Raw genomic sequence first — 23,191 nt, forward strand, 5'->3', positions numbered from 1 at the left:
AGAGGCAAAATCCCCATGAGTACTCACTCCTCTCCTACTCTTTTAAGCCAGCCAATCTACTCTGCGCTGCCTCCTATGATAGATTGCTAATCTCACCAAAATACCAATCACGCCACCACGACCACAAGCCCACTCATTTTCATAGAACCGATCTAATCTGGATAGGTTAGGGCTAGTACTCCTCTTGTCAGATCTGGAGAAACACAAACTCCCAGGACTACGTCCAAACTCTGGAAGATGCCAAGGTTCCTGTCCCAAGAGCCAAAATCAACTCCTCCCATGCCGAGTGCTTTGTACCTAATACTATAGCCATGCCACCTCCGAGTCTATCATCAACCGACTCTAGAATGTTAAAATCGTCATCCATACACCATAAATTCGCCTACGGTAAGGATTGACGAACTCTGGTCTAGAAGGTGACTCTGCCTGCTATAGTGTTCAGCGCGTATACATTCAGGAAGCCTACACAGTCCTCACCAATCCTAATGATCACCCACTGAGCCTGTCCAATGAACATGGTGCCTAAGTCGACCACTGCCGGCAAAAGTTGCTCGTTGATGACAGAAACACATACTCCACCCTGTGTCCTAGAGGGGCCAAAAGAGTGGGACTAAAAGGTGTCTCTTACAAGATCTTCTTACAATGGCGGGTATGTCCTTTAAAAGATGGTGCTCGTGAATGAAGAGAATGTCAATGGGTCCACCAATTGTTGCTCTATGGAGCTCCTCTCTAAGGGCACCATGCCTCTGAAAGCACTATGGGCCCCCCAAACCCTGAATGTTCCATGAGGCATAACTAAGAGCGGTGGGAAGCAGGACTGTCAGAACTACCTTCCAAAGCCGCACTGGGCACCTATCCTGGCCTCCATGTGGATCCACTCTGTTCAAGCCCTAAAGTGTACATACTCTAGACTCCACCTGTCACAATGTAGGTATTTGTAGGAGGGGGAAAGTGGTATTGCCACCACTGAAACACGAAGAAACACAAAAAGCAGCACCTCCAAGTTGGAGGACACCATCTCCCCTTCCCGATCCCTAAGGCCCGAGCCGCCTAACTCCTGTCCCTATATAGCGGTGGTTAAGCACATCAATGATACACAAGTTGTGCAGAGGATGCAAAAGCTCTATGACCTGTCCCTATATAGCGGTGTTGAGCCTTCGGGCAATCCAAAAGACAATGTCATTGGGACTCTTGGGGATCGCCACACCTCGAACAAACTAGTGTCCTACCTTTCATGGCCAGCCAAGTGTCAACCACTAGGCTGTGATGTGCCAGCTGCCATAGAAAGAGAGTAATCTTCATGGCCAAAAATTGTCCCACCCCCAAGCAACTTACATAGTAATAACCTCGTATAAGTGGCATGCTTTTATTTATAAAGCTTTCCTACTTTTAGCCATTATTAGCCCCTAGTTATTATTATTAGCCCATACATTGCAAAAGTGGCACGTGCCTTGATGTCTGAAAAGAATATGCCAGATTATTTTTGGACTGAAACAATAGCAATTGATGTTTACATTATGAACAGGCTCCCAATGCAATTGTTCATGGTATGACACTTGAACAGAAGTTTACAAGCATAAAACCAAATGTGTCTCACTTGAAAGTATTTGGATGTATTGCATATGTGCAAGTTCCCAATGAAGTAAGAACAAAGATGGATCCAAAGACGGAGAAATGCATCTTCATTGGTTATGTCTTGGAGCACAAAGGTTATAGATGTTATAACCCTACCACTCATGAGATGCAAGTAAGCAGAGATGTTGTCTTTGATGAGATGAGTAGCTAGTTTGCATCAACGAAGGCAATAGAAGATGCAGATGTATGAAGTAATGATGATACCCCACATATTCCAATCCCACCACCAATCTAGACCTCCTCTTGGTAGTGGCCTTAGCCTACCTGTGAACCATCCAAGTTTCCACGCCCTTGGCTAAGCCTTACCCTAATCATAGGTTAATCCTAACCCTTACCTTGGGTTAGTCCACGTGTTTCTCCAAGTCCCTACACCCTTGGCTAAGTCTTAACCCTAATCATAGGTTAATCCTAACCCTTAGCTTGGGTTAGGCCACGTGTTCCCCGCCCTGGCCCTAGCCCTATTGGGACGTAACAAATCTACTCCATGCAAAGTCAAGGATGAAAGATACCACCATGTTCACACCCCAATCCTTCTCCTTGGCTTTTGTAGTCAAGTCTACTGGTTATCTATAAGCCATCCAAAAATGTAACATGTGGAAGCTTCGTGGTCAAATTGGTAACTTCAATGCTCAGAATTCAGCAATCTTTCACAATGAATATAACGCACAAAACTAAAGTAGATGTGCAGAAAATAGACAGAGAAATGAAGTGATATATTAATGTCTCTAAGAGGCCATAATGGCCTATGAGACCAAAACAGAGAGTACATCTGAAGTTGGTGTCTCATCAAAGAGAACAATCAAATGAAACTGAAAAGTACGATAAACTAACTGTCTTATAGTTATAAGAACTGTAAGTAAGACTCCTAGATGATACTAAGTAGAAAATACTAGAAAATGTATATCAAGTAGGTCCATGTATGTTGATCAGTTGAACTGCTACCCTCTCCTAAGAACTGTAAGTAAGACTCCTAGATGATACTAAGTAGAAAATACTGGAAAATGTATATCAAGTAGGCTCATGTATGGTGATCAGTTGAAGTGCTGCCCTTTCCTCAGATCAAATATCTCCGCCATGGGGCTGTCTAGAATGGAGAGGTCGTAGAAGCGAGGTAGGCGCCTCTGATGCTGAGCAATAACGGCTCTGAACTGGCGATGGTGAGGATGCCCTGGTCGGGATCCTGGTGGGCATGGCCGACGAGCACGACATAAGACGACTGCTCTATCAGTGGTGACTCCCTTGGAGTGTGGATAGTGCCCTGATGGCCTAATGGAGGAGGTATCAGGAGATGTGTGGATTGGGATGCTAGTGCTGGTGCTGGTGCTAGTGCCAAAGAAATCTGTCAGGATCCTCTATCATCATGGCTCAGTCTCTTGTCTGCCAAGAGGATCTCTCTGTGTCTCCTGAGCTCAAGTAGGAACAATCCCAGGCATCTCTGATCCTCAAACTCCCAGACCCTGCGTAACGGTCCAAAACCCTCTCAGAAGAGGGAGTGATATCTCCCTCGGATCTCATAATAGACTGTAGATCGGCAAATGTAGTGCTCCTCTGCCTCCTGGTAGAGAGAGAGAAATGAAATGAAATGATATATTAACGTCTTCAAAAGGCCAAAATGACCTATGAGACCAAAAAGGTTACAACAATTGGTAGAAAGAAAGAAAGAAAGAAAGATTTTATTAACGTCTTCCAAAAGACCGAACTCGGCCTATGAGACAAAATGTAGAGAGAGAGAGAGAGAGAGAGAGAGAGAGAGAGGGAGAAGAGGACACACTATTGGGTCCCGAATACCCTCTGTAGGGCCCCCATCATGAATGGTGTATTTGCTTTATTAGAATGATGCAAATCAGAAAATAAAGACTTAAACTTGACCTTCTTGGCTGAGGTAAACCTTTGCCCTTGACCTTCAGCTTTCACCTTGTGTTAGCTTCTCCCTTGGCTGTCCAGGCCCTTGAGATGCTTAAGCTCTTTGTGAATGATGAGATAGAATGACTGAAAACGTGTCTTGGCTTTTTATAGCCCTTCTAGGTGCTGGTCGGCTGGCTCATGCATGAGTCGGCCTGTTTATAAATACTCTACGACAGGGAAAAGTCCCTTTATTCCAATCGCTTTCACACCAGTCTTTGCTGGCTGCTGTGCACGGACTGTCCAGGCTGTTCGGCAGCCCTTACGCCCTGGCCGCCTACAGTCCTGGCTGCCCCATGGGCTAGCCGACTAGTTGGGCTGGCCCCTAATGCATGTCGGCTGGCTGGACTGGCCTCTAATGCATGTCGGCTGGCTGGCCACAAGCCCTAGCCGACAGGCCCCAGCTTCCTTGGCTGATGGGCAAAGGCTATGGGCCTCTTGGTCCCCTTGGGGTGGCCTAAGGCCTATCCCTTGCCCATTCACGGGATATAATACCCCTTTCTGGGGTAGCCTTAAGGGCTGCCCCCTTCTACATGCAACCTACTTGCTTCCTATACAGCTACCTGGTGTCTGGCTGCAAACCAAACACTCAGAACACTTGACATCATTCTGGAGGGAGACTCACGAGTCACAACGTGGACTAGCACTGCTTCATGTGCAGGAAAATGCACACCTAACCTTGGACGCATGTAGTAGAACCCTGGCTGACTCGTCCTGGATGGGCTCACATGGGACCAGTTTCCACTCCAAGTCTGCACCTTCTTGTTCAGATATGTCCACATGGCATCCAAGTGCGGGATGCACGTGACATCCCCTTCTACTTAACTTGACGGAAGCTGCATAGCCTCCAAACAGTCCGTCAATAAAGCCGGATAGTCGTCGAATAATTGCTAGGAGTTCCTAATCGTAGACCAAGTAATTCTTTTCTACAGGCAGTAGCTTACGAGACATGTAAGCTACTGGATGGCCATTCTGTTGCTATAAACCTCCAATTGCGATGCTAATCGCATCAGTGATCACTTGGAACGGCTCCTCCCACGAGGCAAGCGCTAGACAAGGCACTTCTGACAAAGCCACCTTGAGGTTCTTGAATGCCTCCAATGCTTGTGGAGTCTTGACACCCTTCAGCAGATCGGTGAGATCCGTCGAGAGGTCAGAAAACTTGTCTATGTGGGTGGAGTATGCCTGGCATATACCTACAAAGGCTCTGATGTCAAACGCAGTCTGTGGTAATTCCCAATTGACAATCTCGACTACCTTGGCCGGATCAAGTCGGATGCCCTCGACATTGATAATGTATCCAAGGTAGTGAACCTCGAACAAATAAAATTCCAACTTCTTCTCATTGACATAGAGCTTGTTGCTTTCCAGCAACTTCAGGACTTTCTCCATATCAATATCATGCTACTCAACGGTAGCTGAAAAGACTAGTATGTCATCCAAAAAAATGAACACACTTTCCGATTAAGTCCCTAAACACGCATCATCATGCGGTTGAATGTGGTTGGGGCGTTTGTCAAGCCAAACGGCATGATAACAAACTCATAGTGGGCCCGTTCCGTACAGAGGGTCGTCTTGGGGATGTCCCCCTCAACAATCCTCACTTGGTGGTACCCACTCTTCAAGTTGAGTTTCAAGAACACCTTGGCTTCATTCAGCCTCTCAAGAATGTAATCTATTTGAGGCATTAGGAACTTACTCTTGATAGTCAGCTTATTGAGTGCACGATAATCGACACTCAATCGAGAAGACCCATCCTTCTTCTTGATAAACAGGATCGGAGTTGCAAATGGCCACACACTGGGAGGTATGAAACCAGATTGCAACAGTTCTAGGAGTTGACAGTCCAACTCCGATTTCATTACCTTGGAAAGGCGGTATAGAAACTTGCTCGAGGGATCCGAGCCTTGGAGGAGGTCTATTCTGTGGTCCTCCGGTCTCAATGGAGGGATCCTCAGCACTCAATTTACCACTGGTCTTGCCTGCCTGACCTTTCTGGTCCGGAGTAGGCTTGGGCGAAATGGTCAAGTTCTTGGAGCCAAAGGCTCCCGTACTCTATCATGGGGAAGACCTCGTCTGGTTTTGGCCTTTTCCCCCTGAGGCGTTAGCCTTGGGAGTAGCAGGCTCAGAAGTCTTGGGCTTTCTGCCATGGTGCTTCATTTCAGCACTTTGTGTAAGCAAGAGTGCATCTTCGAAGGTGGCTGGCCTAAACATTCGCACCTCCCACTGAATTTCAATGTCAAGGCCATAAAGGAACTGCCCTTTCTTGTCCTTGTCAGATAATCCCAACTGCAAACATAAGTTTGAAATTTTATTGGCAAACTGAAGGACTGGTTGCACGTTTTGGCGCACTCCCCGAAACTCGTCTTCGAGTCGCTCAAGGTAATGGGACGGGAGAAACTGCCACTTAAGGTCGAGGACAAACTCGTCCCAAACATAAGCTGCCATACCTAATCTGGTGTGGGCATGAGCCTACTGGGTCCACCAAGGAACGGCCTCACCTTCCAAGCACCAACTAGCCAAGATCACTCATTAGTTAGTATCAGTTTTTCTAATTGCGGCAAAATAAGCTTCAAACTGATGATACCAAGAATAAAGAGTTGTGGGATCGAGTTTACCATTTATACTTACTGAAGTTTATTTTCTCGAGAAAATGACTCGAGGAAGCCGCTGGTGTCATTCTTACGTCCAAAGCCACAAGGTATCTTTCATGTTCCACACGTTGCCTGGCGTTGTCTTGTGCAGCAGCACGGGCTATGGTCGCATGGTCTTCCATCTGTCGAATCTCCAATGCACGCATCTGCACCTCAAGCATAGAACTCGGTTGTGGTCGTGACCCTTTTGTAGAGGATCTGGAATCTAGAAAACGGAAGGAGAGGGAGACAAAAAAAGAAGAGCTGGATAACAGGTGCGCTCTTCCAGGGCCAAGATCCGCACCTCTGCTCTTCCAATTTGGTACCCTGTTCTGCGATTGCTCGCATCATCTGTTGGAACATCTATACACTCATGCTTGATGCCCTAGATGGATTTCTTGGTGCACTTTGGTCCCAAGGTTGTCGTTCTCTCTCTTCGTCGTAGCTCGCCATAGCAGGAAAATGCACTTCCTTTCCGGAGCACAATCTGGCCATCCACTGTTTGTGTGGGAGACTTCCGGAGGTTGAAAACCAACCATCCTTCGAAGGACAGGAGTCACACCGAAAGGGGGTGGTCCACCGGAATCTAGAAACCAACCACACAAGCGAGGAAAAAAAAATTCTTCTTTTTTTATGGTTTTTCTGGCTGAATCTTCACACTTGAAGAAGGCTCTGATACCAATGTAGCATGCGGAAGCTTCGTGGTCGAATCAATAACTTCAATGCTCAGAATTCAGCAATCTTTCACGATGAATATAACACACAAAACTGCAGTAGATGTGCAGAAAATAGAGAGAGAGAGAGAGAGAGAGAGAGAGAGAGAGAGAGAGAGAGGGGGGGAGGGGGAGGGAGAAGAGGACACACTATTGGGTCCCCAATACCCTCTGTAGGGCCCCCATCATGAATGGTGTATTTGCTTTATTAGAATTAGAATGATGCAAATCAGAAAATAAAGACTAAAACACGACCTTCTTGGCTGAGGTAAACCTCTGCCCTTGACCTTCAGCTTTCACCTTGCGTTAGCTTCTCCCTTGGCTGTCCGGGCCCTTGAGATGCTTAATCGCTTTGTGAATGATGAGATGGAATGACTGAAAACGTGGCTTAGCTTTTTGTGGCCCTTCTAGGTGCTGGTCGGCTGGCTCATGCAGGAGTCAGCCTGTTTATAAATACTCTATGACAGGAAAAAGTCCCTTTATTCCAATCTCTTTCACACCAGTCTTTGTTGGCTGCTGTGCGCATATTGTCCAGGCTGTTGGGCAGCCCTTATGCCCCGGCCGCCTACGGTCCTGGCTGCCGCATTGGCTAGCCGACTGGCTGGGCTGGCCCCTAATGCATGTCGGCTGGCTGGCCAAGCCCTAGCCGACAGGCCCCAGCTTCCTTGGTTGGTGGGCAAAGGCCATGGGCCTCTTGGGTCCCTTGGGGCTACCCCTTGCCCATTCACGGGATATTACACCCCTTTCTAGGGTAGCCTTAAGGGCTTCCCCCTTCTACAAGCAACCTACATGCTTCCTATACAGCTGCCTAGTGCCTAACTGCAAACCAAACACTCAGAACACCTGACATCAATCCAGAGGGAGACTCACAGCGCAGACTGGCACTGCTTCATGTGCAAGACAATGCACACCTAACCTCGGACACATAGAGTGGAACCCTGGTTGACTCGTGAAACCGGCCTCTGGTAGAAACCAGAGTGCGGTAGACTAGCAGTCACCCTTCCACTTGTAGTCCAGATATAAAACAAAAGAGATTGGAGCTAGAGTGCCCCAAATCTGAAAATAGGACAACACCTGTTGGCCCCAAAGCTTGGCGTCCCTTGCGGTATTTCTTTATTCAATTTCAAAAATATGTAAGACTGAGTACAACAAAATCAGCCAAGAGAATACACCTGTATGTCCAATCTGACAGCCCACAATACCTCTCAGCATAGAGGATTCACACACAGATCTGTGTCTCAAAGCAACACTCTGTGCCTCCCTCTAATCAGCCGCCAAGACCATTCAGTAGGACAGTCTTGAGCATACATCTGACATATCTCATGCACATGATTCAACAACTCAGCTCAAACATACATTCACTGTTCAATCTCTGTCTCCACCCTTTTCAATTTGCCATACCCCTCCTCTCACAAGGGGCCAGATAACTCAAATCTACAACAAACATAAGCCAATGGAAAGAGAGATAGATGAACAAATTCATAGCTTACCAAAATCAGCTCGTGGATCTGCACCGGAGGAAGTGATTGTACCAGTCTGTACTTGCACACTTGTTTCAACAACTTTGCTTCACGTGTGGGTGTACCTGTCTGTACCTTCCTCTCTACATCCACTTCAGTGCTGTACCTGACTGTACAGACCATAAAATCTGCACTGTACCAGTCCGTACAAGCCACGTGTCACTGTACTTGCATGCGTTGCCTGCAACCAGTCTCTGTACCCGACTGTACCTGCTCAGCCAGTCAGCGCCGCCTGTACCAGTTCTGTCCAGCGCCGCCAGCACTTGCTCTGTCCAGCGCCGCCAGTACACCTGCTCTGTCTGTACAGTTGTCCGTACACTGTACCAGCAGAACCTGCAGCAACACCCACAACGCCGCCTGTACCTGCTCAACCTCTGTCAACGCCGCCTGTACCAGCAAAGCTTGCAGCAGAGAAGACAGCCGTACTGTACCTACAGTCATACAACTCTGTACGGCCTGTACCCGTGGACTGTACGGGCAGATGTGAACAGAAAAACAGCAGCAATCAGACTTCTCTTCAGCAGCCAGAAGTCCCACGTTTCTTCTCCACGCTTCTTTCTTGCACCACTCCCAAAAGCTAGAGAGAGAAAGTTGTGAGAGAGGCATGCACTCCAAAAGTGGAGTTGCCCCCTCTCCAAACTTATCCTAGGGTCCCAACTTTAATAAATATTAAAGTTCCCTAGGGGCCACTAAGGCCTAGGGGCAACCATGCATAAAACATTAAATTATTAATGTTCTAGTTCCCCCCCTTCACACTTGGAGATGTCCACACATCATTATCTCTGTCCGGGCAACCAAAAATGTAAATCATTTAATATTTTGACTCAGCAACCACCATGCCCACACTTGTGCTGTTCCATTTTCACAGGGCCATGACATACCCCCCTCTTGAAAAATGGCAAGCGTCCTCGATTGCATTCTGGTGATACAGCAAAATATCCAAAGTGAAATATACAATATGGCATATCAGCGTCCCAATCTCTCTAAGCCATGCACATGTATGAACATTCACTGCAAACCAATGGCGTAGTAGTAGTCCAAGTTGTATACCACTGTGAACCATACACAACCACAATATCCCATGTGACTAGTACACATATATCATAGAATCCCATAAACAGATGTACTGTCAGCCATCAGTACCTTCGGGTGAGATAAAAACTGCACCTAATGTTCTAGTTCCCCCCCTTCACACCTGGAGATGTCCACACATCATTATCTCTGTCCGGGCACCCAAAAATGTAAATCATTTAATATTTTGACTCAGCAACCACCATGCCCACACTTGTGCTGTTCCATTTTCACAGGGCCATGACAACTCGTCCCGGACTCGGCTCTCATGGGACCAGCTTCCACTCCAGGTCCTGCACCTTCTTGTTCGGATATGTCCACATGGCATCCAAGTGTGGGATGCACGTGACAAGAAACCTCTGCCTAGGCATCTTGGATTATTACCATCACCACAAGATTGCCTAACTCGGCAACCTTTGCACGCCCATGCCATGGCCCAAACCTCAGCATGAACAGCATAATCCCTATTTAGGACAGCAGTTAAGGCTTAGCATAGAGCATCATCATCATCAATATCATCATTGGCATTGGCATAGGCATCATCATCATGAAGGGCCAGGGTATCCAGTCGACAGCCATACAGCTCTCACACAACAGTCGACAGCCATACAGCTCTCACACCTCGGCACGTAGGCAGCTAGGCACCAGAAGGCCAATAGATGGGACAACATTGAAGTAAGAGTAGCATTTCAAATAGCATTTTCTTGTCCAACATTAAGTCGACAACAGCAGCATTGGACCGACCAGGAACTCCAAGCATATATATAAGCATCAAGTCATCATTTGCATTATTCATTCATTCATCAAGAATCTTTCGAAGAAGTTGGAATTCTAGAAGCCAGTAGAAGCATGTAGAAGGCTAGAGGGTAGACCAAGGGACTTTGAAGATCATTCAGTTACCTTTTTGTATCATATAATGCAAGAAAACCCTGACACCAACTCTCTCTCTCTCTCTCTCCTCTCCTCTGTCTTAATCATGTTTATGCAGCATCTTGTTCTTAATCACACTTATGGCTGTGGATCAGTACAGTAAGGCTTCCGCGCATGCAACACCTAGGTTATGCCAACTTCTGCAAGACTGCCTGTCACCTACCACCTAGTAGTGGCTATCCAGAAAACATCAAGGGTTCTCCCACACAGCCCACTACAATCACGTGTGTGCAACCGTACATGTACACAGCGCTCTTTAGCTTGGTGTCTAGACCACCTGTGCAATCAGCCCACCATCCCACATTGATGGCTTGCCTACCCACACATTAGGAGGTACTGTCCGATGCTCATGTTGTACCTTGTGCATGTGCAGTGCGCGATCTGAGCCCTACTGCACAGCCTGCATGGCTTGATGGGCTTCACTGTCTGTTTGACATGTGATGGCCTGTGTTGGCCTACGGTTAGGCTAGGGACCTGGACTAACCCAAATTCGGGTTAGGGCTTAACTAGGGCATGGGGATCTGGAGGGTTCACACGTGGGCTTGGCTAAGAGCTTATAATTAATAGCCTAGGGCTAATAATTGCTTAAAGCCTGTATAACTCGCAAATGGCTTAAAGGAAAAGTGTCAAGTGCCCCTTAAGACAGACATATATATACTTGGAAGATCGAGCTCGCTGAAGCTCCCGCCGTCACCCCCTGCTCGCGCTGCTCGCCCCTCGCCTCCCCTTCCTCGCGCCCTGTCCCCCGCCTACCAGCGCATTTGCGCCCCCCCCTCTTCTCGCCTTCGCGCCCCCCCCCCCCCCCCTTCTCCTCGCTTTCTCTCCCTCTCTCGCGCTGAAGCGCCCCCCTCCCCCCCCCCCCTTCAGTTTGCCTTCGCTCCCCCCCCTTCAGTTCGCCTTCGCCCCCCCCCTCCCCTCATCAGCGCCCCCTCCCCTCATCAGCGCCCCCTCCCCTCATCAGCGCCCCGTCCCCCCCCCCCCCCTCCGCCAGCCCTCTCTCCCCCCCACCGCCTCTCCTTTCGCGTTGCTCCTGCCTCCCCTGTTTCTTCGTCGCCTTATCCCTCCCGCTCTTTTTCTTTTTTTCTTTTTTCTTTTTTTTTCTTTTTTTTTCTTTTTTTTTAAAAAAAAATAAATCTTCCCGCCTTCCCTCTCCGCCCTTCGCGTGCAGCTCGGTTCTTGCAGGTATCGCATTCGCTCCGCCTTCGCCACAGCTTCAGACTCTGATGGAGGCTCCTCCCGCCCCACCTCAGAGGGACTCTTCTGCAGCCCCCTCGACCGCCCCTGAGAATACCCCCATCAGGCTTTCTCTTTCGCCAGAAGAGGAAGCGAGCCTCGCCGCAGAGGTGGAACGCCTCCAGGCACATTCCACCATCTGCCGTATAGTCGGCACTCGCCCCAGCAGAGGGGAGATCCGGGATCTTCTTCAGGCCCGCCTTCTTGCAGATGTGGGCAAGATCCTGGATGTACAGCTATTGGGCCGTGGACATTACCAGATCGAGTTCGAGGCCGCCCAGAGTGTTGCCAAGGTCCTTGCCATGAGTCCCCTTGACATCAGGGGTGCTCGGGCCTTCTTCAGACCTTGGCAGCATGGATTTGACCCAGCAGCGGCGGAGCAGGGAGAGCGCATGTTACAGTCTGCTTCCCTGGACTCCGCCGGGAGTATCTTCCGCTCCTCCCCAGGCTCGGAGCATTGGTGGGCTCGGTACTTGAGACTGGCCCCTCAGCTGCTTCAATGGTGGCCAGAGCAGCTGGGCTACCTTCGGTCAGAGTGTTGGTGTCTGACATCTCCTCCCTTCCTAAGGTCATTCAGCTACCTAGGATAGGGGGGGGATGGATAGATCAGAGAGTGGAGTTCTCGGGGCTCCCGAATCAGTGCTTCATTTGCAGACAGGTCGGCCATCTGGCCAAGGCCTGCCCTCGCAGGAGACCCCGACCCTCACCACAGCAGGCTACTGATGGCCCGCCCACAGATTCGGCTCGGCAGGCTGCCTCTGGGACACCTACTCAGGCCACGAAGGCCTCGGAGTGGCAGCCTAGACAGGGGCGCCGCCGAGGGAGACAGACACAGCAGCACGTCCAGAGACCGCTGCAGCAGCAGCCACAGTCTCAGCCTCACTGGGTTCCCGTGAGGAACAGCTTTTCTCCCCTCCAGGAGGAGACCCCCGCGGCGACGACTAAGGACCAGGAGATGCCAGCCCCCCCTCCTTCACCCCCCCCACCCCCGCCCCCCCCCACCACCTCGCTTCCACCATCGCCTCCTCCCGCCTCCGCTCCGGTTTCGGCAGCGGCTCCCTCTCCACCCCCCTCGCCTCCCCCTCCTCCCCCTCCGCCCGCCTCACCTTCCCGGGAGGCCCTGGCAGTTCCCTGGCGTTCACCTGCAGTCCAGAGAGCGCTGAGCACTGACCTCGCTCGAGCATCACAGAGGAGACCTATGCCGATTAGGGCTTCACGGATTTCATCTATCCGCAGTCGGCTGAGTTGCCTTGGCATTAGACAGCGCTCGGAGGCTTTTGATTATACCTTCACACGGCTTTTTGGAGCAGAGGGCCCCCATGAGCCAGCACCCATCCGAGTTCATGTAGTGATACCTCCGGCCCGCGGGGAGGAGGCACTAGACTCAGCGGTGGCCTTCTCGTTCCCTCTATGTGGCCCTTGCGACCGGGAGTGGACTCTAGAGCTCGCTCTCAGCACTTTGAAGACTCAGCCAGTTGAGTTTTCTCATCACATGAGCGATCTGGAGGTGACAGATGTGATAGGCCGACTTTGGGAGTTGGCTCATTTTTTCTTGGATCCCGGGAGTGTGGATACCTCAGGGATTCGGCATTTGGTCGTTCGCATAGTGGCAGACTTAGCACGCGACCCTGGATATGTGTGTATACACGAGGTTGCTTTGTCAGAGCGGGAGGCAGTCGCCATGGGCCACAGCCACTGGCGCCTGATCCGGGATTCTTGCAGCACACCGGGTGGGCAGATTCGCAGCCGCTCGGATGGGGACTACTCTCCATCCAAGCCGCTTGCGAAGGCCCGCCGTACGGCTGAGACAGCATCCACCTCAGCAGGGCATCCATGAGGATCATCTCATGGAATGTACAGGGCCTTGGCAGAGCACATTTTATACGCTATCGTGGTTGCTTGAGGCAGAAGCTTCAGAGATGCCTGGTTGGTGGCAGCATTGATATTTTGATGATGCAGGAGCACCACTTGGGTGAGAGCAGGATCCGGAGATATGGTTCGGTGATGCCTGGTAGATGGGACACTTTTTGGTCTGCAAGGTTTGGTCCTTTGGGTGGACAGGGAGGAGTATGCATGGTCATTGCAGATGTATGGCGGCAGGCCATTGTGGATCGAGGGATCATTGTGCCTGGTAGAGCACAGTATGTCATTCTGAGGATGCATGATGAGCTATTGGGCGTGCTCAACGTCTATGCGCCCAATCATCCTAGTGCCAGAGCAAAGTTCTGGACCCAGGTTACGAATGCATTGCCAGAGGCCGCACATTGGTGTGTCGGGGGAGACTTCAACATGCTTGAGGACCCGGCAAATAGGGTGGGAGGCAGTCATGTTACAGTGCACGGCACGGAGCTTGCAGCTTGGGACCGGTTGTGCATGTCACTGAGGATCACTGATGCATGGCAGCATGGGGCTTTCTCCCGGTCTCAGGACAGTCTTAGTTTCTCCCGGTCGGATCGCCGGCAGGGAGGGACTAATCTATCACGGATTGATCGCTTTTATGTGGGCGACTGGTTAGGGGAGCGAGGGGGCTCCGTTGGCATTCTCGCTGGCACCTCATTTTCAGATCATGCGCCAGTTATCTTGACATTGGAGGAGAGGACACGGGAGCCCAGCTTGCAGTTGAGGATCCCAGAGAGGGTACTTACAGATCCCAATCTAGCTGAGGACATTGAGAGGATCTGGCATGATAGTCAGTGCTCTGACCAGGATGCAGCGGGCCAGTGTGCCCAGGGACTCATCGATCTTAGCTCTTTTTTGCATGCTGCAGCTTTGACACGGTTGGGAGAGATTCGCGAGCGGGAGCATCGGCTGAGACGCAGCCTTGCTTCACTACAGCGCCTTCACGAGCAGCAGCCTGCATGTGAGTGGGTGGCGTCCCAGCTGAGCCAGGCACGCCAGGAGGTTCGAGAGATAGAGGAGCAGAGACATGAGTTTTACTATCGTCGTCAGGCCTCTCAGTGGACGCAGCTTGGCGATAGAGTGACTGGAGAGTTTTTTGAGATCACTGGCCCCGTCATGCGCGAGCAGGAGTCCGCCAGCTTGGTAGACCGGATGGATCAGTAGCTACTGAGCTCGGGGAGATCAGAGCCATTGCCACTGCATTCTATAGAGACCTGCTTTCAGCGGAACCTGCCACTGAGGATCGAGATGTTTGCAGACAGACTGTGTGGGCCCATGTGCAGAGGAGGGTCACAGACCGTATGCGTACAGTTCTTGGTGCGCCTCTGTCAGAGATTGAGCTTGCCGAGGCCTTGAGGGTCCTGCCGCGACATAGTTGCCCAGGGGAGGACGGACTGACGCCGGCCTTTTTTATGTGCTATTGGGACCTTTTGGGGTCAGGCCTCCGCAGGGGCTTTCAGCATGTTTTGGACACTGGGGTGATGCCGCAGAGCTTTTCAAAGGGCTTGATCTATCTTATCCCCAAGGGGGAGGGAGTATCAGATGATATTAGGCATTGGAGGCCTATTACGATCCTCAATACTGTCTACAAGGTCTTAGCAAAGGCCTTGAGTTTGAGGATCCAGCCGTTCCTGGGGGAGTTGATTCATGCTACTCAGACAGGATTTGTCAAGGAGCGCAGTATCCTTGACAACATCTTTACTTTCTGGGAGGCGACGGCTCGAGCTAGATTTCTTGGCGAGGACTTGGTCGTGATGCTTCTCGATTTTGAGAAGGCATACGATAGAGTTGATTGGGGTTTCTTAGAGGGCACTATGCTTTGCCTGGGCTTTGAGCCAGGATGGATCAGAGGGGTGGCGGCTCTGTATTCCACAACTCGCAGCCAGGTGTTGATTGCAGGAGGACGGGGGCCGAGTTTTGAGCTGACCAGATCAGTCTGTCAGGGGTGTCCCCTCGCCCCTTTTCTTTTTCTCTTCTTTGCGGAGGCTATGAGCATGTATTTGACAGCAGAGGAGGTCGGTTTGAGAGGACTTCAGCTCCCAGTCCGGGGGGAGGACCTGCTTGATGCTGAGTTTGCAGACGACACGGGCTTATTTTTGCATGGCCAAGAGGCCAATCTTCTTCGGGCAGAGCAGTCGCTCCAGGTTTTTAGTGCAGCTTCGGGAGCATTGATCAATTGGCGCAAGACAATGGCCTTTTGGATCAGCAGCGCTCCCACTCCGGCATGGTGCCCGGACCCCGGTTTTAGATGGATTCCTCCAGGCACAGCAGTGCGGTATTTGGGATGCCAGATTGGCCTAGATTTGTCACCTGAGCAGCAGATTGCCCCGCTTCTTCTGAGCATTCGGAAGAAGCTTTTGTATTGGAGTACAGCTCGACTATCCTTGGCTGGGAGGGTGGTGGTGGCAAATCAGGTGCTGTTAGCGACCATGTGGTACATTACGTCTTGCTGGATCTTCTCGAGCTCTTGCATCAGCCAGGTACAGAGACTGATCAGGAACTTTCTGTGGTCTGGGCGGGACGGTCAGCCAGCTCGGGCAAAGGTTGCATGGGCAGTTATTACACTTCCGCTGGCTCAGGGAGCTTTGGGCATTATAGATCCAGTCAATCAAAGTAGAGCTTTATTGGGGAAGCTTATCGTTCGGGGGTTGCTTCCAAGCGCTGAGCCTTGGAAAGAGCTCCTCTTGCAGCGGCTGCAGGCTTGAGCGCCCCCAGCAGGGGGCACTTGGGCACCAGAGATTCGTTGGATCTTTATAGAGATGAGGAGGACAGGCCTCAGTAGAGGATGGGAGGACAGATTTGCTTTGAGTATCCTGAGAGCTTGGGAGCTGCTGAGACCGGGGCTCTCTCAGTGACCTCCTTCTTGTGTTGAGGAGCGGGCCAGACAGCCGCTCATCTGGAGCCCAGCGGTTCGCACAGAGCAGTGTCATATGCTGGGTTCTCGGCCTCGGCTAGCCTGGGGGCCTTTAGCGGCACGCCCAGCTCGTAGTTTTGGAGACTGGCAGGCCTTCTGCAGTCTACCAGAGGAGATCCAGGTGGAGAGGCTGAGTCACTTCAGAGGGGGGTTGATTATGAGGGATGATATTCAGGAGGCACTCACAGAGGAGTGGTTCACGCCTCTCGAGCCAGAGGCCCCACGGTGGATGGGAGCCTTTACACAGTTGGAGATCCTGATTGCTGTCAGAGCTTGCACTGAGGATGGCAGTTGCCTCTACTATGAGATTTAGGATGAGGGCAGACTCCAGAGAGTGGAGGTGGAGTCGCCTTTGGTTGCAGAGTGCACCTTTCAAGGGATTCGGGTAGTGGCCACCGCTTCTCGGAAGTGGCATATTGATCCCGACCCTGCTGATGTGCTCCCGGATTGGCGCATATGGGCATATGCAGCGCGCCCCTTGGCCCGGCTACAGTGGGACCCCGGGGAGTACGAGTGGCATGATCCTTATGCATCCCTTGAGGCCACAGAGATCACCTTTTTCCAGTATACTGTTCAGCTGGGGCGACATATTCCATTTCTCTGCTCAAAACACAGGTCCAATCTACTCATATCCAACTGAGGGGATAAAAGCATCCACATCCAATGCTTTGGCCGAGTTTAATGCAGCATCCACGAACCCATTAGAGGGTGTGCCATGGATATCTGCAGGAAACCAGAAGAATGCAAATGAAGAGCATAGTGAACACACAGCTCATCTCTCTCTTATCTCGCTGTCTAATCATCATTAAAGTGTGCATCAGGATCAAGTAAGCAAGGCTTCCATGCATGCAGCATTGATATCAAAGCATTCAAGCTCAGCCCTCTAAGCTGTCCCAAGAAGGTGCACAGAATCCATAGCAGAATACAGCAAAGGTAGCATTATGAGGTGGTCTACAGCAAGCAAAGCTAGAGGAAAGTATTCTTTGGGAGAGTGTGCTCAAAGGAGGACACCAATTTACTCTCAAATCAGTTCCCGAGGCAAAGCAACAGGCATGATCATTCTCAACAGGAGACCATAGTTGTGTTAAGGGAAAGGGAATGTAGGCAAGGGGACAGAGTGGAACACATGCACAGTTCTTCAACCAAACTTGGAGTGGAATATGAGAAGTGGTAAGGTGTTTAGGCAATCAAAATCAAGGTCAGTCGAAGTCAAAGTCTGTAGTCCAGGGAGGAAGAACGACAAGTTTCCAACCTGTCATCAAGTTTAGTAGGAAGGGATGTCACGTGCACAGCCGTGGACATGGACAACCTCATCGTTAGTCCCAGATTCGGAAACATTTTAGGGGAAATTTAGGGGCACATTTAGAGCCGATTTTGCAGCCCAATAGGCTCCCGAAGTGCCCATGACATACACCTAGATATAGGACATCTTTCGGGCACAAATTGGACACAAAAGATGACCTTCGTGGATGAAGTTTTGTGGGTTGAAAAGGAAACACTGACTAGATTACGAATTTTCCTCTTCTCACAATAAATAGCCAAGCTCTCATATGAACATATCATCTAATCTCTCTTTGGGATCAGGTCATAGGCAGTCAATTGAAGGTCTAAAGTCAACCTTTTGATCACGCCAAAGGCCTCAAAAGTTATATAGACATCATCATCTCATCTCTCTCTGTCTTATCTGTCAAAGGGCAGCAGAAAGATCTAGACGAATGACAAAAACTCTGAAGCTCCAAGAGAGAGATGAGAGAAAACAACAAAACATTGATACACTAATCCTCAAGAAACGATGGATACAACAGCCCATAGGCGAGGAGTGGACTCCGTAGGCAAAGGGCTGAAGGTGCTCACCAAAATGATCAAGAAACAATGATGAGAAGTGAGGGAGAGGGCAACATATATATATATACTCCATATGAGCTGGCCGACTGCCTCCTAGATGCTACATGATCTGAAAAATAGGGATAAATGCCATAAAATAGGGTGTGCAACCCACAACAAAGGCCCATAAAATAGGAAAAAAATATGGGAAAAATGGGGGGTGCCTGAGCATGGACAGGGCCCCCGTAGACACCAGATTAGCCACCAACAAGAGATGATATATGCTAGCACCCCCTCTCGGGACCTGCGGGTGGCCCAAGACCCAAGGAGCTGCCATGAATGACAATACCTAACTGCGATAATCCTTTGGTGATTAAGTCTACAGCGTTGTCCTGAGTAGGACAATATTCAAGGATAATGTCTCCCTCCAGATCCGCTCCCGCACATAGTGGTACTAGATCTCTATATGCTTGGTCCGCACATGAAATACTGGATTCTTAGCAATAGCCAAGCAACTCTAGTTGTCGCATGAGATAAGGGTAGGCTACTGCCTGTTGTCGAAAACTGATCTCCTCAAGTAGCCGCCGCAACCAAATCACCTCACAAGCAGCCGAACAAGCCGCTCAATACTCTGCCTCAGTTAATGAAAGCGCCACCGTAGGCAGCTTTTTACTTGTCCATGAAATTTCTCCAGATCCAAGAGTAAAGCAATATCCTGTAGTAGATCGTCGAATCTATATCTCCAGCCCAATCAGATTCACTCCAGCCACGTAAAGTGGCCCCCTCTAGAAAATGCCAAAATCCTTGGTACCTTTCAAGTACCACAACACATGAAGCGCTACCTGTCAATGAGTGTGCAAAGGTGCCTGCATGAAAGCACTGAGAGCTCCCACCACAAATGCACAATCAGGCTGCGTGTTGAGCACTCAAATCAAGGAACCAACTAGTTTCCTATACAAAAGTGTATCTGCTACCACTAGATCGGATCTAGAAGAGGAGAGTTTGATGCCGAGATCCATGGGGGAAGTGATGGGCTTACAATTTGTCATCTTGAAAGCCTCTAGCAGCTTTGTAACATACCGCTGCTAAGAAATGAATATGCCATTTAAGGTGTAGCCTGCTGTGGAGCATCAACTAAGTATCTCCTCCTTCTGATCAATATCGGATGATTTCTCAACCTGAGGTGCTTGAGGACGTATTAGGTCAAGTTGAGAAAGATGAACAGAAGGATCCAATGAGGAACCAAGGAGAGGCTCAGTCAAATTAGGCCCTGAAGATGAAGAAGCCCCCTCTGCAATGGAAGATGAAGTCTCATCAACCACCACATTTCTGCTAGCAATGATCTTCGAGGTTGCAAGATTGTAGAGCCGATAACCGTTAGATCATGAGCTATAACCAACCAAAATATGATGCTTGGACTTAGCATCCAGATTCTCCCTGTCACCATCACGTACATAAACAAATGCATTTGAGCCAAAAACCTGAAAGTGTGAAACCGAGGGTTTTTGGCCTAGGTAGGCCTAAAAGGGAGTCTACCTCAAAACAACAGTAGTAGGGGACAAATTGAGAATATAAACAGCAGTAGCAACTGCCTCCACCCAAAGCTTTGAGGAAGACTCCAATGTTCCAACATTGTCCGAGCCATCTCAATCACCATTCGGTTCTTCCGCTCCACCACGCCGTTCTCTAGAGTACCTGTGTTGGCAAACTCCCATTGAATGCCATGTAGCTCACAATACTGAGTAAACTGGCGAGAAGTAAAATCGCCTCCTTTGTCGGCTCGTAATCCATTCACCAGCTGCTCTCAAAAAGTCTTCCACAAGGCCTCCAAATGAAGATGTCCAAACCCAGCATGCCAAAGATGTTTCTATGACGAAACGTTTCGAAATAGCACGAAACCTCTTGGCCAAAGAGGTGTTTTTTCCAAAAGACGTAAGGTTTTTTTTTCCCAGACCTTAGGGTTTGAAACTTGCACACACAGGTTTGAAACACACATTCATATATTTATATATATATATACATAGATTTAGACATACATATATATGTTTTCAAATTGAGGTCAAATTATGACCAATTTCACTTCCAATTCCCCAATTTCTCATTTACCTTTTCAATTTAGTAATTGCACACCCAATGCTGAAATCCTTCACTAGGAGCCAATGATTTCTTAGTTTTCTCCAATTTTTCACCTCCATTGCAAATCCCAAACCCTCCTCCATCATGCCTCCCAAATCCCCTAATCAACATGACATTTGAGAGGATTTGTTAAGCATGTGACTTCTGGCACATGATGTATCGTTTGCAAATTTTGTGGAGAATGTGTCATGAATGTTTCTATTTCTATGTTATAGGTTTATCACTTGAATGGTGTTAAGACGCCCCAAGTGTGACTCTTCTCCCTACTTCTTACTTGAAGTGTCCCTCTGGAGTTGCCATCCATGGAAAGATCCTCTCACGATTTGCCTAGGTTGAAGGCTGTAACCAGCTTAATTTTATTATTTTTTTCTACTAGGTGAAGGGTTTGTTTCTTGGAAACAAAGAAAGTATTGCCTTACCATGCACTTAACAAATATACGCTGGCCAGCCGGGAAGGTGGCTAGCCCTTCACCCATTTTCTTCCAATAGAAAATGCTAATTTTTTTGCAGGTAGCAAACCTGATGTTAGCTCTTATCATTATGCTATCATTGAGTATGTGCTATCTTTCATACACTCGATGCTCTAAACAAGAATACATAGTCCTGCTTACTTACACAACACAGTTGAGTGTCGATGCAGAAGCGCACCTGGTGCTGTAAAGCCAGCCTCAGTTTCTTCAAACTCAAATCTTTCCAAATCAGATCTTTTCATGTATCTCAACCCAGATAAGTGTGCCTCTAGATTTTGATCAAGAAGTATGTGACTTGGGTGTAGATTACAGTGAACGATTCTCTCTTTCCACCATTCATTATGCAGATATGCCATTCCCTGAGCAACATCAATGGCGATCTGTAGGCGTGACAGCATCTCCAGTGTACCCACTGTATTGGGGCTATACAGATAGTTTTGCAGGTCACCATTCACAAAAAAATCAAGAATGACAAAAATCTCCTTGCCCGTGGATCGCCAGTCCAAAACCTTCACAATATTTTGGTTACTGACCTTTGCCAAAACCCTGCATTCTTTCATGGAGTTCCACACTTCAGATGGTTTTCCCTTAATTCTTTTCACTGCAACCATTTTCTCTCCCTGCCACATGATGCTTTCCATGAGAAAACCTTTGTAGATTGTCGACCGACCACCCATGCTGACTATGTTATCCTCTTTAAAATTTTCAGTGGCATGTTTAAGAGTTTGTAATGATGTCCTTGGATGCCATGTGGTCAGGTGGACACAATATAGAAATGCAACCACCATGGAACAACGAGTTTCTAAACAGTCCACCACACACTCGTATCTTTCAATAAAGCACAGCCTAAAAACCACCAGCATGAGGATGAAAAGGATTATAATTGCTAGAAATGTTAGGCCCAGAAATCTCAGAAGATGTCCAGCTTGTGCAAGTAATGTTTTGAGATCAATTTGTCTGATACTATGTTGCTTTTCTGCTTCCAATATGCATGATACATTTAGTACAGCACCACAAAGATTTGGGTTATTTGAGAAGGAATCCTTTCCCAAAGACTGAAATAGAGGGGAGTCTGGTACTTCACCCCACAGTAGGTTGGAAGACAAGTTCAGCATTTGGAGGTCATGCAAATTGGTTAAAGTGTTTGGTACATTTCCTGTCAGCTTATTTCTAGACAGATCTAATCTATACAGTGACACAATCTGCCCTAACTCAGGTGGTATATCTCCAGAAAGGTCATTGGATGAAAGATCCAACACATTAAGAGAAGCCATGTTGATCAAAGTGGAGGGTATACTGCCAGACAGTTGGTTTAGAGAGAGGTTTAGAAATAGAAGAGACTCGCACCCGCCCAGACTCGGAGGAAGTTCTCCTGACAACAGATTATTAGAGATATCAATCATCTTTACCCATTTCATGTTGCCAAGAGCCATGGGCACCATACCAGTAAACCTGTTCTGTGATAAGTCTAGACGCCTGGTCAAGCCTACCAGACTGCCAAAAGAACTTGGAATCATCCCAGAAAACATGTTTTGAGAGAGACTCAGATCCTCAAGGAGGGCTAGATTGCCAATCGTTTCAGGGATTAGATCACTCAACTGATTTGAACTCAAGTCCAATATAGTCAGCATGTTTAGCAGACCCAGTGCACCAGGAATGTGTCCTGATATTGCATTATTTTGAAGCTGCATGACAGTGATAGTATTTGATCTTGCTAGCTCCTTTGTCAGTGTTCCCTTGATACGGTTGTGTCCAATATTTATGATTCGCAGTTTTTTCAGCTGTGAGAACGGGATTTGTGAGATGTCAAACTCTATGCTATTGTGTTCAAGGTTCAGTACCTCAAGCTTCTTACAGGCTCTTAGATCAGTTGTCAGTCCTGTATGAAGAGTAAAAGCAAATGACATTTATCATTGTTAATTTGTTGTTAGAGCAGATATGCTACAAACTTCTAGACACTTTAAGAATCTCTCTCTCTCTCTCTCTCTCTCTCTCTCTCTCTCTCTCCATGCCTACGTTTTTAGGGTTTCGCTACTGTATTTAGGATTTTTAAGAGTTCGCTGCTCATCATGCCTGCATTTTTAGGGTTTCACATCTCAGCCCTCAAAAAGGAGTTGGAAGCCACTTCACAAGGCAAGCTTGAGGATGGAAAATTTCAGCCCTCCGTGATTGAAGAGCTGAATACCATCAAGGAACAAATGAGGATCATTCGAGAGGAGGAGGAGCAACATAAAGAGAAGACATCTTCATGGGTGGAGGTGATCACAGAGACACAAAAGAAGATGGACAAGGCGGAGAAATGGATCGAGGT

General features: G+C 48.7%; 1 protein-coding gene across 11 annotated transcripts in view; it reads right to left on the minus strand.

Moving 5' to 3' along the window:
• LOC147627513 (uncharacterized) overlaps positions 1-23,191 on the minus strand; it is a 70,888-nt gene that overhangs the window by 39,864 nt on the left and 7,833 nt on the right. For 8 of the 11 annotated variants that reach the window (XM_086814438.1, XM_086814437.1, XM_086814433.1 and 5 more), the window contains exon 2: positions 21,059-22,759. In XM_086814438.1, the coding sequence (XP_086670564.1) occupies positions 21,059-22,759 (1,701 nt within the window). Of the gene's footprint in view, positions 1-21,025; positions 22,760-23,191 lie in introns of all 11 variants that reach the window. The other 3 variants (XM_086814434.1, XM_086814432.1, XM_086814436.1) reach the window with 1 other exon arrangement.

Source organism: Cibotium barometz, chromosome 20 (genome assembly GCF_041138505.1).
Source record: "Cibotium barometz isolate CiBa-2024 chromosome 20, ASM4113850v1, whole genome shotgun sequence".
NCBI classification, from domain to species: domain Eukaryota; kingdom Viridiplantae; phylum Streptophyta; class Polypodiopsida; order Cyatheales; family Cibotiaceae; genus Cibotium; species Cibotium barometz.